At 48.9% G+C, this 17,114-nt stretch overlaps 1 protein-coding gene across 4 annotated transcripts in view; it reads right to left on the bottom strand.

Moving 5' to 3' along the window:
• Positions 1-11,505: 11,505 nt before the first annotated feature.
• CUNH2orf42 (chromosome unknown C2orf42 homolog) overlaps positions 11,506-17,114 on the bottom strand; it is a 53,680-nt gene continuing 48,071 nt past the window's right edge. For all 4 annotated transcript variants that reach the window (XM_017853779.1, XM_017853782.1, XM_017853781.1 and 1 more), the window contains one exon: positions 11,506-12,178. In XM_017853779.1, coding sequence (XP_017709268.1) covers positions 11,970-12,178 — 209 coding nt within the window. In that variant the 3' untranslated portion in view covers positions 11,506-11,969. The remainder of the gene's footprint in view (positions 12,179-17,114) is intronic.

The following is a 17,114-nucleotide window of genomic DNA, read 5'->3' as shown; positions in this document are numbered from 1 at the left end:
CTATATAGTGTTTTATTTGGGGTCTAGGATAAAATTCCATTTTGCTCTATCATTGCAACTGGCTTTTCTGGCTTTCAGAGAAAATACTTCCTTTGGAGATCTTGGCTTATTTTTCCCCAGGGAGTGAGTCATATTCACAAACACGCTTTATCTCCTGGGACACAACCTGGTCAGCTAGCTACCCCAACTCACAGAAAATGATCACAAAGATTTTGTGTCCCTTTTACCTTTTTTTTTTTTTTGAGACGGAGTTTCGCTCTTGTTGCCCCGGCTGGAGTGCAATGGCACGATCTCGGGTCACCGCAACCTCCACCTTCCGGGTTCAAACAATTCTCTTGCCTCAGCCTACTGAGTAGCTGGAATTACAGGCACCTGCCACCATGCCTAGCTAAGTTTTGTATTTTTAGTAGAGACGGGGTTTCACCATGTTGGCCAGGTTGGTCTCGAACTCCTGACCTAAGGTGATCTGCCTGCTTCAGCCTCCCAAAGTGCTGGAATTACAGGCGTGAGCCATCGCACCTGGCCCCCTTTTACCTTTATATCACTCACTTCCACAAAATTTATTTAAAATTTAGAGGAAAACCTCTGTACTTCCTCCCGCCTCCCACCCCTTGTTTTAATTTTCTTTTTTTCTTTTTTTTTTGAGACAGACTCTTGCTCTGTCACCAGGCTGGAGTGCAGTGGCACGATCTCAACTCACTACAACCTCCGCTGCCCAGGTTCATGCGATTCCCCTGCCTCAGCCTCCCAAGTCACTGGGATTACAGGAACGCATCACTACCCCCAGCTAATTTTTTGTATTTTAGTAGAGACGGGGTTTCACCATGTTGGCCAAGATGGTCTCGATCTCCTGACCTCGTGATCCACCCGCCTCGGCCTCCCAAAGTGCTGGGATTACAGGTGTGAGCCACCACGCCCGGTCCCCTTGTTTTAATTTTCTCCATAGCACTTGTCACTATCGACATACTAGATAGCTTATTCATTTGTTCATCATTCATTCATTGTTTGTCTCTCTCTCTTTCCTCATGGGAATGTAAACTTCTGCCCAGACATGGTGGCTCACATCTATAATCCCAGCACTTTTGGAGGCCGAGGCTGGCAGATCACTCGAGGTCAGGGGTTCGAGAACAGCCTCTGGCCAACATGGTGAAACCTCATCTCTACTAAAAATACAAAAAAAATTAGCCAGGCATGGTGGTGCATGTCTGAAGGTTGCAGTGAGCTGAGATTGCACCACTACACTCAAGCCTAGGTGACAGCGCCAGACTCTGTCTCAAAAAAAAAAAGGTAAACTTTTTGTGGGCAGGGCTTTTGTTTGTTTTGTATATTGCTGTATTCCCAGGCCCAGCTCAGTGCCTGGCACATAAAAGATAATCAATAAAGGTTGAACAAATAAATTGGTGAATAAATAGTTGATTTTTCCTTCCTTGTCTCTGAGGCCTACCACTTCCCTCTCCTGCCACAATGTCTTTCCATTGTCTCAATTCCTACGAGATCAGATGACCGTGTCTTCTGTGTAGGCTCCAGAGGCGAGCCACCAAAACAATGGGTAGTTCCTCTCCATCTCCTGCATCTCCACCTACTGATAGCACAAACATTTTCCAAGTCCTACTCACCTCCTCTGTGGCACCATCCCTTAATCTCCCAGTGATCTCACCTTCTTCTGAACTCACAGCATCCAGTGCATGTATCATTCTTCTACAGTTTAGCACTTTCCGCCTTGTGCGGATAATATAATTCTCCTGAATGTGAGCAAAGCTGGCTTCCTGCACCAACCCTTTCCCCCCTTTCCAGCAGCTCCTCACTTCTTACCTCGCGGAATTTACACAAGGACCCAGATGTGGGACTTACACTTTCAGGCTGGCCCATTACGACAGGTCTCATCTCTCAAACACCTATTGAGAGAGTTCACACAATGTTGAGGGACATATAAATCAAATGCCAATTTACTGACTTACACTGAGGAATGACAGACATTCAAAATGGACTGGAATGCCTGAATTGGCCTGACTGGCTGATGTCCCCATGGGCTAAGGATTGCTTAGTAAAATACAGACTTAGAACAAAAGTAACTAACCTAAAGTCAGGCCTCACCTCTAGGGCAGGAGATCCTCTTTCGTGAAACAGCAGCAGCAGCCTGACCAAGGAACTCACTGAGCTCACCTGTTCTCCCCCTAGCCCTGGGCCCTGCCAGGGCTATACTTGGAAGTACAGGTACTTTCAAGGATGGCCAAACCCCTCCTGTTAAGTCTGCCAAACTGGTTTATAACCCAGTTGATTAGACTTCACCTAAATTACCACCACTTTCCAGCCCCTCTCCTTTTAGACTATAAGCTCCCAAGGGCCCATGCCTTGCAGGGCTGTTTGTTTGTTTGTTTGTTTTTTGAGGCGGAGTCTTGCTCTGTCGCCCAGGCTGGAGGGCAGTGGCACGATCTCGGCTCACTGCAAGCTCTGCCTCCCAGGTTCACGCCATTCTCTTGCCTCAGCCTCCCCAGTAGCTGGCACTACAGGCGCCCACCATCACGCCTGGCTAATTTTTTGTATTTTCAGTAGAGACAGGGTTTCACCGTGTTAGCCAGGATGGTCTCAATCTCTTGACCTCGTGATCTGCCCGCCTCGGCCTCCCAAAGTGCTGGAATTACAGGTGTGAGCCACTGCGCCCGGCGCTTTTTTTTTTTTTTTTTTTTTGTGAGACGGGAGTCTCGCTCTGTCGCGGCCGGAGGGCTGGAGTGCAGTGGGCCGATCTCAGCTCAGCCAAGCTCGGGCCTCCCAGGTTCACGCCTTCTCGCGCTCCAGCCTCCCAGTAGTTGGGTTTACGGCGCCCGGGCCCACCTTGCCCGGCTAGTTTTTTGTATTTTCTTTGTAGAAGATGGGGTTTCACCGACCGTGTTTGCCAGGATGGTCTCAATCTCCTGACCTCAAGTGGTCCACCCACCTTGGCCTCCCAAAGTGCTGGGATCACAGGCGTCAGCCACTGTGCCTGGCCAGCAGGTTTCAATAAGTATGTTGTGACACAAAGGGCCACTTTGTCAGCAAAGAAAGGAACAGAAAAACACTCCCCCCGCCGTTTTTTTTCTTTCTTTCTTTTTTTTTTTTAAGAGACAGGCTCTCTCTGTTGCCCAGGCTGGAGTGTGATCACAGCTCACTGTAGCCTTCATCTCCAGGGTTCAAGCTTTCCTCCCACCCTCAGCCTCCCAAGTAGCTAGGACTACCAAGCGTGCATTACCACGCTGGCTAGTGTTTTTGTTTTTTGTTTTCTTTTATAGAGATGGGGTTTCACCATGTTGCCCAGGCTGGTCTGGAACTCCTGGGTTCAAGGGATCCTCCCACCTCAGCCTCCCAAATTGCTGGGATTACAGGCATGAGCCACCTCCCCTGGCTTCACTCCCCATTTAAAGTGTCCCTGGGCCAGGCCACCACACCCAGCTAATGTTTTTATTTTTAGTAGAGAGACAGGGTTTCACCATGTTGGCCACGCTGGTCTCAAACTTCTGACCTCAAGTGATTTGCCCAGTTCAACCTACATCCACTCTCTTGATCTGAAACACTGAAGCTACCTGCCTTGTTCAAAGCCAAAAAGCATCTACCTACAAAGCCCTGGGTTTTTTGTTTGTTTGTTTTATTGGAGACGGAGTCTCACTCTGTTGCCCAGGCTGGAGTGCAATGGCATGGTCTTGGCTCCTGACCTCGTGATCCGCCCACCTAGGTTTTGAAGGACAAATGCCTGCACCCTTATTTGTTTGCCTTCTCCTGGGAATTTCTCTATCCAATGCGGTAGGCAAGATTTTTTTTTTTTTCTTTTTTGAGACGGAGTCTCCCTCTGTTGCCAGGCTGTAGTGCAGTGGCGCAATCTTGACTCACTGCAATCTCCGCCTCCCAGGTTCAAGCAATTCTCCTGCCTCAGCCTCCTGAGTAACTGGGACTACAGGCATGCGCCACCACGCCCAGCTGATTTTTGTATTTTTAGTAGAGACAGGGTTTCACCATGTTGGCCAGGATGGTCTGGATCTTGACCTCGTCATCCGCCCGCCTCGGCCTCCCAAATTGCTGGGATTACAGGCATGAAACACTGTGCCCGGCAACAAGATAATTTTAAAAGGACAGGGTACTTCTGCTTTTGTTGCCTTTCTCTTGTCTTTTGTGGTTCCACATACAAGACAGCAGTGTCTATGGGCTGTTAATCGCAACACAATGCAGACAACACAATTGTCTCTGGGGTCCACTGAATCCAAATTACTCACGCACCACACTTCTGCCTTTTGCACTGCAGACTGGCAAGTGAGCAATGTTTTGTAGAAGCAGCAGGTGTGAGGAGAGGTGACTTCTGCCAGATGGTGCTAAAAAAAGGCCCAAGTCTGATACACAGGAGTCCTTCCATTAACCCATCCATGACCAAGGCAAAGTGTGTGCATGTGGGGTGAGGGGTGGGAGGAATTGCCCTGTCTTTGCCTTTTGGTCTTCTTCTGCCTCAAACACTATCCATCTGTCACCCAACCTGGTTTTGCCTTGTTATAAATGGCAGGGGTGGCCAAGAGAATGGGGTGACAGAGGGGGAAACCCACGGTGTTATATGCTTTCACCCATACCCTCCAAGATGGCCCTGAGCGTCTCACACCCTAGAGGTCTGACCAGGTACTGACGCTTTCTTGCCAAAGCCCTACAACTATCACCTCCCTACTGTGAAATGTGAGGTGAGTTATTTAAACCGGAGGAACCAGTTTCCTCATCTACATAGAGGGATGATGATTCCCCCTAGCTCACAGGACAGCTGTGGGAATCGAATGAGATCACTCATGTGAAAAGCCTAGCACAACCCCTGATACATGACACAAACACTTCAGGACTCATTCATGTTCCTCCTTCCAGGAGATGGCCTTGCACTTTCTACTCTGGTAGACCAGCCTCATATAAGCTCCTGGAGGCTGGCGTGTCCCCAGGGGTCAGGCCATCCCAGGAATGATGACTTGACCATAGCCATGTCATGAGGTACCAGATTCTGGGAAGGGGCAGCAAGAGAAGAAAGAAGTGAAGGGCGCCCCAAGGTAGTGTGTGCCCTAGACAGGGCTCCCAGCCATAAGCACTTATGCAGGTGCAGGGGCACAGAGAAAATTCTGGTAACACTCCTCCTTCAATTCTGATCAGGTCCCAGGCTCAACTAATCAGTTCAGGGAAGGGCCCTTTGCCACCTTTTCCTAACCAAAGCCACTCGCGGGTGCGGAGCTCACACCTAGAAAAGGGAAACTTCTATTAACAGCCAGTACGCAAAACACACAAAGCCTTTTGTTTAAAGGACTACCCAGGCGTTAGTGCCCTTCCAGACCGGCTCTCGGGACTGGCGGGGAAGAAGGGGAAAATAAATTAGTGTATTTTGAAAAAAACACCCACCATGTGCTAGGCAGAGACTAAGTGTGCGAAGCGAATCCCGCTGTACAAAGGGGAAAACCGCGGCGGGGAGAGCCTGAGCCGCGGGCTCCAGGCCACCAGTCGCAGGCATGGGCGGCCCTCCCAGCGCGCGCCCTCCTCCTCCCCGACCTAGCTGGAGCTGCTCAGGGAGGGCGTAGACCGGGGGGCGGGAGGGCGACGGGATCCCAGGTAGGGTGGGACCTGGCTCCGGGCGCGACGACTCTTTAACCGCAGCGCCGCGCGGTCTCGAGCTCGGGGTGCGGCCCGACCCCACGTGCCCCAAGTCGTCCCCGCTGCCCTGGAGGACCTGCGGGCCCCGGTCCAGGCGTGGTCCCGCTCACACTAGGGAACGGTCGCCCAGGGTGCCAGGAAGTCGGGGCCCGGCCAGCCGCCGACCGGCCGCACCCCTCCCCGCCGAGCTCGCGCGCCCGCCTAGTCAGCACCTTTCCCGCAGCGCAGCCCCACGGTGGGTCACGAGGCGGGCGCGGCCCCATCAGCCCCGGCTAGACCAAGCATCGGCGCCACTCACCTCGCCCCTCCCAGTCCCGCTGGTCTCCCCTCCCCCCTTCTTCCCCTCCCCTCTCCGTTCTCCTCCCCTCCCCATCCCCGGCGGGCCCCAGCGCGCCACGTCCCTGGCCCCGCCCCTGCGAGCCACGCGGGGAACCCCGGTGACGTCATCACCCTCCAGCGCTCGCATTCCCGCGCTCTCCAGAAAAGACGCGAAGGTGGTGACGTGTCCAGTGCGCCAGGGCGGCTGCGCAGGAGGCATTGGCAACTGAGCGTCCTGCGGCGCCGCCTGGTGGCAGCAAAGCGGCCGAGCCCCCGGAAGCGGCGGCGCGGGCGAGAGAACGTGACTTACGTCATCTGGCGGAGGCGAGGGGTGGCTGCCGCGTGACCAGCCCCATCCCGGCGCGGTCGGCGCGTTTCTCTTTCTCTTCTCAGTGGAGAGGGTGGAAGCTTGATTTCATGCCCTTTATTTTACTTTGACTGTTTTCAAACCTATCAAGGTAATATTGTTAATTATAGAAGACTTGGGGGAAAAAGGGAAAAGATAGGTAGAAAATGATTCTTAGCACCCCCAAGCATCTTTAACCTTTCATGATGTTTACTTCCCGCCTTTTCATGAAACAAAATTGTGGTCTGACTGTATACAGTGGTATTAACTACAAGGATTCCTAAGAAGGGACAAAAAGCACTTTTCAGCTTTAAGGCTAATTTACAGGACCAGGTAGAAGAGGAAAGGGTCAAACAATAGACAAAATGAGCGATTCCTCCACGGTATCTAATCACTATTCAAATCATCCAGAGGAGGAAACGGGGGCTCAGAGTCATGCCAAAGGCCGCGCATGAGAGAGTGGCAGACTGGGGTTTCAAACCCAGGCTCTAAGCTGTCAACCTGCAAGATGGTGGGAGTGGGGAAGACAGTGAAGAGTTGTGCAGGGGATTCACAGAGCTACAGAACCCACTCTGTACTTCTGGAACTGCTGAGTGGGGAACTAGTTATAAGAAATAAGGCTAGTGCCCCACCAGTTGGAGCAATTTCATGAGAGAATGGCACAAAGCCCTGGCCACTAGTTGTTAAGTGCCACCCATTTCCAGTGCCACCCATCTCCAGCACGGCCCTCCCCATGAGTGACAGTGAAAGGTGGGAGGGACATTACCTGACTGTGTCAGGCATTAGACCTGCTACTCCAAGTGCAGCCTGCAGGCCAGCAGCATCCCTGCTGTCCAGCACTTTAGGCATCACTTGGAAGCTTGATGGAAATGCAGAATCCTGGATCACACTCTTAAAACTTCTGAATCGGGCCACGTGCGATGCCTCACGCCTGTAATCCCAGCACTTTGGGAGGCCAAGGCAGGTGGATCATCTGAGATCAGGAGTTCGAGACCACCCTGGCCAACATGTTGAAACCCCTTCTCTACTAAAAATACAAAAATTAGCCGGGCGTGGTGGCGGGTGCCTGTAATTCCAGCTACTTGGGAGGCTGAGACAGGAGAATGGCTTGAACCTGGGAGACAGCAGTTGCAGTGGGCCAAAACTGTTCCATTACACTCCAGCCTGGCAACAAGAGCGAAACTGTCTCAAAAAATTTTAAAAATAAAGCTTCTACATCAGAATATGCATTTTAACTATGTCCCTGGGTGATTCCTGTGCACATTAAAGTTTGAGAAGTGCTGTTGTAAATAAGTGATCCTGCTCCCTTGGTACAGCAGGTGGGATGGTAGATGCGAAGGGTGCTTGCAGAGCTGGATGATGGGAAGTCAGGCAGGCAGGGAGCAAGGTCGGTAAGGAGGATTAAAAAAAAAAAAAGTCTGGGCGCGGTGGCTCACGCCTGCAATCCCCGCGCTTTGGGAGGCGGAAGCAGGCAGATCACCTGAGGTCGGGAGTTCAAAACCAGCCTGACCTATATGGAGAAACCCCATCTCTACTAAAAATACACAATTAGCCGGGCATGGGTGGCGCATGCCTGTAATCCCAGTTACTGGCGAGGCTGAGGCAGGAGAATTACTTGAACCTGGCAGGCAGAGGTTGTGGTGAGCCGAGATCGTCCCATTGCACTCCAGCCTGGGCAACACGAGCGAAACTGCGTCTAAAAAAAAAAACCAAAAAAACTACGAGTGTCAGAAAATATGATCTCCACAGAGGAAAACCGGAAATCAGAATCCGGGAGATAAACAAAGAATAAATAGGTGAAGCAGGTAATCAGATCTCTTGAGAAAATTCACTAATAGACAGAAGGGCTGCCCCTCTGTGGCTTTTTTGTGTTGTCTATGACTTAGAGGGTACCTAGTTGTTATAATTCACAGAGCTTGGGGAGAGTAACCCCTGCCCATCCCCTCCAGCAGAGTATAGTGAGATTTCTCTGGGTTCTTCTAGCTGAGGGCATATTCTGGGCGTTTTCGGACAGGGGAGAACCAGGGATAGGAGGAGCTGGCTGAGGTTCTGACAGAACAGTGTCTGTTGGATGAGGGCTGGAGTATGTATGATGTGTGCTTGCGTATGCACGTGTGGGCTGGAGGGAAGGGCAGGGCATTGACACCAGCCCAGGACAGCAGTCACTGAAAGATGGGATGAATTTAGGTGATTGGGAATTAGTGGGTCCACAAGGCCACAGGGCTGATGACATCTGGTACCTTGAAAGTCAGGTGGCATGCCTACAGATCTCTTGGGTGCATAGTTCTTGGAGTTAAGAGTTTTGGAGGTCCCCAAGTAGCTTCTAAATATTAGTAATCTGCTTGGGCGTGGTAACTCACGCCTGTAATCCCGGCACACTTTGGGAGGTCAAGGCAGGCAGATCACCTGAGGTCAGGAGTTCGAGATCAGCCTGGCCAACATGGCGAAAACCTGTCTCTACCAAAAATACAAAAAAATTAGTCGGGCATGGTGGTGTGTGCCTGTAATCCCAGCTACTCAGGAGGCTGAGGCAAGAGAATAGCTTGAACCTGGGAGGCAGAGGTTGTGGTGAGCCGAGATTGCGCCACTGCACTCCAGCCTAGGTGACAGAGCAGGACTCCATCTCAAAGAAAAAAAAAAATTGTATGTATGTGTGTGTGTGTGTGTATATATATATGCAGTCTGTTGAGACAGTAGTAGTACTGGTAGAGGCAGGGCCGTAGTAGAATTAGAAGCAAAGTGTTCTGCATGGAGGAGTGTCAAGTTGTTGTTCTCATCATGACCATGATGTTGGGGGGCCCAGCCACGTTGCCTGGAGGAGGAAGAGTTAAGAAGGCGTCCCTCTGACTTATTGATACACTCAGTCTGAGAATGATCAGTCTATGCAGTAGACAGGAGGCCGTGTGGGTATGGAGGGTTTTAAGCTGTTCTCTCCAGACTACAAATGGTGGCTTAGCTTGGAGAGGCAGCAGCTGGGCAGTCCTTAGAGATCCCATTGACTGATGGAGGAGGGGTGCAATGGACAGTAAATGTGGGAATGTGTATGGGTGGGGAGGTAGATGGGCGGGGAGGTAGGTGGATGTGGGGTTTGAGGAGTGTTGCTTTGGGAGTTTCTAGGACCACTCTGAGAGTGGGGCAGGTCCGAAATGAGATCAATACTGATGTTGTCCCAGAGGTGTCTGGAGGCTGGGAGTTGGTGCAGCAGTTCTACTGGTCCTCCTAGGCCTGTGCTTGACTTGGTAGAGAGGGTGTCAAGTTAGAAAAAAAGGAGGGACTCTAAACTCCATTCCTGATTGTGATGGGCTGTGATACTGTGCTGGAGTGGTACTACGGGGAAGATTTGACTGCTTGAGTAGAGTCCTCTTTGGGTGGATGATTTGCCACCCGTGGGTTTTGTGGCCCTGTGGTTCTTCTGAGTCTGTCAGGTATTACTAGACCAGGCATCTGCCTGTCACCCACAGGTGTGTTTTGTCAAAAAGCTGTGAGTGATGTCCTCCAAATTCTCAGGTTGAAGGATTTCTCAGAATGGCCAACCACGGTCTTTCCTTGAGTGTTCCTGCTCTTCAGGCAAGCCTTTGCCTTATCTAGTTTTTGTTTTGTTTTGTTTTGTTTTTTGAGACAGAGTCTCACTCTGTGGCCAGGGTGGAGTGCAGTGGCACGATCTTGGCTCACTGCAACCTCTGCCTCCCAGGTTCAAGCGATTTTCCTGCCTCAGCCTCCCAAGTAGCTGGGATTACAGGCATGCGCCAACACGCCTAGCTAATTTTTGTATTTTTAGTAGAGATGGGGTTTCACCATGTTGGCCAGGATGGTCTCAATCTCTTGACCTTGTGATCTGCCCACCTCAGCCTCCCAAAGTGCTGGGATTACAGGCGTGAGCCACTGTGCCTGGCATGCCTCATCTAGTTTTATCTTCTCCACACCTATCCAAACCCTTCCTCTCCTTTGAAGCCCAATTCAAATTCTAGGTCTCTGTGCACCTCCCTGGATTCTCAACAATTTCCCCCATTGTCTGACACACTTAGGAGCTGACACAAACCACCCCCTCAATCATACAGGGTAGACAACACAATGTGGTTATTCCTTCTCCACCTCTTACCAAAATGTCTCCCCTCTGTTAGGCCAATCAGTGTCTTTTTGTGGGGGTGGGAGGGGTTCTGCCTTTTGGATCAGAGAGTGGAGCAGTCAGTCCTGTTCCAGTGAGGAAGCCAACATTCAGGCACTTCAGGAGCCAGAATTCCTACCAGGAGGAGCTGCTCTGTGCTGAGATCAAATGAAGCCCCAGTGAGAGGCAGAAATGGGTCAGATGGACCCTAGCTCCACAGGTCCCGAGGCCCAGCCATATCAGCTCCAGCCCAGTATGGTTGTCTAGCTCGACTTTAGTGTCCACAAACCAGTCACAGAGCAGTTCACTAAGGAACAGGGCCATCTAAGTGCACCTAACTAGTATTTAAAGTTGTCAAGGGGTGGGGATGTGCAAATTAAGCAGCAAAAGATTATTATTCATGCCTATTTTGCCCAAGGTGGTTAACTGGCTTTCTGTCACTTGCAATTGAAAGTACCTGGTACAGCCGGGCGCGGTGGCTCACACCTGTAATCCCAGCACTTTGGGAGGCTGAGGTGGGTGGATCACAAGGTCAGGAGTTCAAGACCAGCCCGGTCAACATAGTGAAACCCCATCTCTACCAAAAAAAAAAAAAAAAAAAAAAAAAATTAGCTGGGTGTAGTGGCGGGTGCCTGTAGTCTCAGCTACTTGGGAGGCTGAGGCAGGAGAATTGCTTGAATCTGGGAGGTGGAGGTTGCAGTGAGCCGAGATCGCGCCACTGCACTCCAGCCTGGCTGCACTCCAGCCTGGCGACAGAGTGAGACTCCATCTCAAAAAACAAACAAAAACAAAGAAAGTACCTGGCACATAGTAGGCATGCAAGAAATGTTCATTCCCTTCTTTTCTCCTTAAAGATAGGCTTATACTTCTGAGTCTTTCAGTATCTCTATTCTGTGATCGTTGAACTCAGAAACAGCAATTGAATTTTACTGTTTGGAGAACATATAAAGATACAAATATTAAGTGAACAAGCTATTACAAGCATTAGTTTGAAATAGCAATATTTCCTTGACACCTGGGTCTCTTTTTCCTGTATCACTATCAGTTAAATCCCGCCCCCCAAAATTTATAATTTTATAAAAAGGTGACCATGATATAATTTGGAAAAACTAGTGACACTGTGCTTTGAGAACAGAATAAAGAGCATGGCTGGAACTCTGCCAAGATGGTCTTTAACATTCTGCCCTAGCCAGGGTGTTAACTTTCCAACACTGTTGGTGTATAGCTGAGTGCTGCAAATTTCTCAGATAATTAGCAAAAGGTTGAAATAAACGCTAAAGATGAGTCCATAAGAAGGAAAATAAGCTGGTTTTCTTTCTGTTCCTTTTAAAACTCTAGCCAGAAATACTCCCCAATGCATAATGAAGACTGTACACAGCAGCACCAACAAGGCTATTTACAAGAGATTTTCTTCAGCAGAATCCACTTGAAAGCACTGAGAATTTGCATCTTAGCTAAGAGCAGTTCACTAAGGAACAGGGCCATCTAAGTGCGTAACTAGTATTTAAAGTTGTCAAGGGGTGGGGATGTGCAAATTAAGCAGCAAAAGATTATTCTCGTTTTGCCTTAGGGGAAAGTGATAGTGGTCAGAGGGGCCAGTTCTAAGGGCTGGTCCAAGGCAGGCCGGTGGTCTTGGTACTCTGCCACATGCCCATTCCGGTGGTGGCCATACTCAAACTTGATCCGCAGCTCGCCAATCTTAGATTGGGGAAGGATATCTGGGATCCACTCGATGATGAAAGGTGTTGGCTCCTTTTGATCTGGGGAAGTGTTGCCTAAAGAGTAAAAAGGAGTATTAGTACACTTTAATAGGTGTTCCTAATTGCAAGAAAAAGTGTCTGGAATTGGAGCAGTCTGTTCAGCTTTCATAATCAGAAGGTGGAATGAGGTTTATAAATTCAGTGGTGACTGGGATATCAGATTTATTGATCATCATGAAGTTTTTGTTTTTGTTTTGTTTTTTTGAGACGGAGTCTCATTCTGTCGCCCAGGCTGGAGTGCAGTGGCGCGATCTCGGCTCACTGCAACCTTTGCCTCCCAGGTTCAAGGAATTCTCCTCCCTCGGCCTCCTGAGTAGCTGGGATTACAGGCGTGTGCCACCACACCTGGCTAATTTTTTGTATTTTTAGTAGAGATGGGGTTTCACCGTGTTAGCCAGGGTGGTCTCAATCTCCTGATCGTGTGATCTGCCCGTCTCAGACTCCCAAGTGCTGGGATTACAGGCGTGAGTCACCACACCCAGCCATCATGAAGTTAAAACTATACATTTAGGCCAGGCATGGTAGCTGACACCTGTAATCCCAACAGTGTTGGAGGGCAAGGCGGGAGGACAGCTTGAGGCCAGGAGTTTAAGACCAGCCTATGCAACAAAGTGAGACCCTGTCTCTACAAAAAAATTAGCCAAGTGTGATGAAATGTGCCGGTAGTCCCAGCTACTTGGGAGACTGAGGTGGGAGGATTGCTTGAGCCCAGTAGTTCAATGCCAGCCTGGGCAATACAGTGAGACCCTATCTCAAAAAAACAAAGTAATATAAGAAAACAAGAAAGATGGGCCAGGGACAGTGGCTCATGCCTGTAATTCCAGCACTTTGGGAGGCTGAGGTGGGTGGATCACTTGAGGTCAGGAGTTCAAGACCAGCCTGACCAACATGGCAAAACCGTCTCTACTAAAAATACAAAAATTAGCCAGGTGTGGTGGCGTGCTCCTGTAATCCCAGTTACTTGGGAGGCTAAGGCAGAAGAATCGCTTGAACCCAGAAGATGGAGGCTTCAGTAAGTTGAGATTGTACCACTGCACTCCAGCCTGGGCAACAGAGCAAGACTCCGCCTCAAAAAACACCCCAAAAAACAGAAACACAAGAAGGATGGAGGAGAGGACCCTGATTAATAATGTATACACATTTTTCTCTCAGCACTACTTAACCTTCGACTTCATAAGCTAGTATTTTACTTTTTTTTTTTATTTTTTGTTTTTGTTTTTTGAGATGGAGTCTTGCTCTGTTGCCCAGGCTGGAGTGCAGTGTTGCAATGTTGTTTCACTGCAACCTCTGCTTCCTGGGTTCAGGTGATTCTTCGGCCTCAGCCTTCCAAGTAGCTGGGACTACAGGCATGCACCATCATGTTCAACTAATTTTTGTATTTTTAGTAGAGACAGGGTTTCACCATTTTGGTCAGGCAGGTCTCGAACTCCTGACCTCTGGTGATCCTTCCACCTCGGCCTCCCAAAGTGTGGGGATTACAGGCGTTAGCCACTGCGCCTGGCCTACATTTTACTTTTCACTTCACTGTGTTACTCTCTCTCCACTTTAGCCTAAATAGTCACCCCGTTTAAACTCCTTCCCTCAACTTCTTTTGGTCCTTTCTTTCCCACAAAGACTAAGATATCACTGATATGATGAGAAACAAAGCATCCATCCACCCTGGACTAACAACCTTATTGGCAGGGTATTTTGGTCTGTTTGGTTTCTTTTAGTCACAGAATATAAATGTTAGGTATTATCTAGCTCATGTTAGTCACAGACATTCTAGCTTCCATTTCAAATGATATCTGGAGTTGCTGCCAACTTTTCACTTAAATATCAATGAAGACATAGAAAAAGATGAAAACTCACAACTGATGAACACTAAGACCACTGGCAGCTTCTGGGAGGAAATATAAAACAGGTGGAGATGGATGGAAAGAAATCCACCCAGACTTTGGCCATAGCATATCCCATCTTTCCTTCATAAAGGGAGGCTACATGGAAAAAGGCAGGAAAATACTTTCTCTCTCACACTGTTTGTGCCCTGGCTAGTACTTGTACACAAGCAGCAAATGAGCAGTGCCACTTCCTTTCCTTTAGAACATCTCACACACACCCCCTCCCCACTCATGTACCTGAATTCTTGATGACTGCAAAGGGGACTTGGGGGAGGGCAGGTGCATGGTTAAAGTTGAATAGCAGGGGTAGGTGCAGTTGCGCACATCTGTAAACCCAGCACTTTGGGAGGCCAACCCGGGCAGATCATGAGGTCAGGAGTTCGAGACCAGCCTGATCAACATGGTGAAACTCTGTCTCTACTAAAAATACAAAAATCAGCTGGGTGTGGTGGCACGCACCTGTAATCTCAGCTACTCAGAAAGCTGAGACAAAAGAATTGCTTGAACCTGGGAGGCAGAGGTTGCAGTGAGCTGAGATCGCACCACTGCACTCCAGCCTAGGCAACAGAATAAGACTCCACCTCAAAAAAAAAAAAAGTGAATAGCAGGGGCAGAGTGTGTTCTGGAAAGTACAGTCTGCACTAGTAAAGCAATTTGGGTGGAAGAAAGAGGAGAAACCCTTGAAAACTGTATATGTAGGGAATCTTAGTTTTGTGTGTTTTTTCCTATATTCCATTATTAGCAATGAAGGAGGCAGAGATGTTCAGGAGATGCCACTGCGGTAGGAAAGAGAAATAATAGATATGAGAACTCTGCATCAGCGCCTCACATACAGATCTGAGAGGGAGCCAGCCATCACGCAGGAGTGATCCCAAGCAATCTGGCTTTTACCAAAATTTGAGTCTGGAAAGATCTTGTTTTTTTTTTTTTTTTTTTTTGAGACGGAGTCTCGCTCTGTCGCCCAGGCTGGAGTGCAGTGGCAGTGGCTCGATCTCGGCTCACTGCAAGCCGCCTCCCAGGTTCACACCATTCTCCTGCCTCAGCCTCCTGAGTAGCTGGGACTACAGGTGCCCACCACCATGCCCGGCTAATTTTTTTTTGTATTTTTAGTAAAGACAGGGTTTCACCATGTTAGCCAGGAAGGTCTTGATCTCCTGACCTCGTGATCTGCCCGCCTTGGCCTCCCAAAGTCTGGACAGATCTTAATCTGTTTAGTAATAAGAAAAGAAAAGAACAGGAAGTTAAAAAAAAAAAAAAACTATATAAGGAAAAGGGAGTAAATAACTAGAAGAATTAAAGGAAGGGAAAGCAATGACTGATCTATCCAAAAGAAAATTTAAACAGCCGGGTGCAGTGGCTCACGCCTGGTAATCCCAGCACTTTGTGATGCCAAGGCGGGTGGATCACGAGGTCAGGAGTTCGAGACCAGCCTGGCCAAGGTGGTGAAACCCCGTCTTTACTAAAAATACAAAAATTATCTGGGCATAGTGATGGGCACCTGTAATCCTCAGCTACTCGGGAGGCTGAGGCAGGAGAATCACTTGAACCTGGGAGGTGGAGGTTGCAGTGAGCTGAGATTACGCCACTGTACTCCAGCCTGGGTGACAGAGCAAGACTCTGTCTCAAAAAAAAAACAACAGAAATTTCAGGGAACTGTTTAGCATCCACAAAAGAAAAAAATAAGATCCAGCCTTTATGAAAGTAAGGCCAGAATCATAAGGAGAGCCCAGACTGGGAAGAAAAGGCAGCTGGATGAGAGTAAAAGGAAGACAAACAAGAAAAGGCCAAATTTCAAGAATCACAAAGAGTAGAATTAAAATCTACATGGTCAGCTGGGCACAGTGGCTCATGCCTGTAACCCCAGCACTTTGGGAGGACCAGGGTGGAGGACTGCTTGAGGTCAGGAGTTCAAGACCAGCCTGGGCAACATAGTGAGACCCCCATCTCTGTAAGAAATTTTTACTAAAAGAAAAAAAAAATCTGACATGGTTCTAAAATATATTACAAACCCATAATAACCAAAAGAGTGTGGTACTGGCATACATCTAGACAGATTAAAGGAACAAAACAGAAAGATTAGAAATAGACACAAATAGAACAGGAATTTAGTTAGCCTAAGATAAAGATGGCATTTGTAACTACTGAAATAAAAACAAATAAGTGTTTCTTATAATAAATGGTTTGTATCAACCAGATAACCATCTGGAAGAAAATAAAAGGTGGTGGAACCTTATCTATAACTTACATAAGTTACATCACGATAAATTCCAGAGAATCAAAGTTTTTCTTTTCTTTTTTTTTTTTTTGAGACAAGGGCTTGCTGTGTCACCCAGGCTGGAGTGTAGTGACACAATCATGGCTCACTGCAGCCTCGACCTCCAGGGCCCAAGCAACCCTCCCACTTCAGTCTCTGAAGTAGCTGGGACCACAGGCATGTACCACCATTCCTGGCTATTTTTTTTTTTTTGGAAAGTAAGTTTATTAAGAAAGTAAAGGAGGCTGGGCGTGGTGGCTCACACCTGTAATCCCAGCACTTCGGGAGGCCAAGGCGGGCAGATCACAAGGTCAAGAGATCAAAACCATCCTGGCCAACATGGTGAAACCCTGTCTTTACTAAAAATACAAAAATTAGCTGGGCGTGGTGGCACGGGCCTGAAGTCCCAGCTACTCAGGAGGCTGAGGCAGGAGAATCACTTTAACCCGGGAGGTGGCGGTTGCAGTAAGTCAAGGTTGCACCACTGCACTCCAGCCTGGTGGCAGAGCAAGACTCCATCTCAGGCCAGGCGCGGTGGCTCACACCTGTAATCCGAGCACTTTGGGAGGCTGAGGTGGGCAGATCACAAGGTCAGGAGATCAAGACCATCCTGGCTAACATGGTGAAACCTCGTCTCTACTAAAAACACAAAAAAATTAGCTGGGTGTGGTGGTGGGCGCCTGTAGTCCCAGCTACTTGGGAGGCTGAGGCAGGAGAATGGAATGGCGTGAACCCGGGAGGCAGAGCTTGCAGTGAGCTGAGATCACGCCACTGCACTCCAGCCTGGGAGATAGAGTGACACTCCATCTCAAAAAAA

The sequence above is a fragment of the Rhinopithecus bieti genome, unplaced genomic scaffold (genome assembly GCF_001698545.2).
Source record: "Rhinopithecus bieti isolate Rb0 unplaced genomic scaffold, ASM169854v2 scaffold_36315, whole genome shotgun sequence".
Classification (NCBI taxonomy): Eukaryota; Metazoa; Chordata; class Mammalia; order Primates; family Cercopithecidae; genus Rhinopithecus; species Rhinopithecus bieti.
Note: the sequence above shows the minus strand (reverse complement) of the source record. Positions and strands in the feature narration are given on the sequence as shown.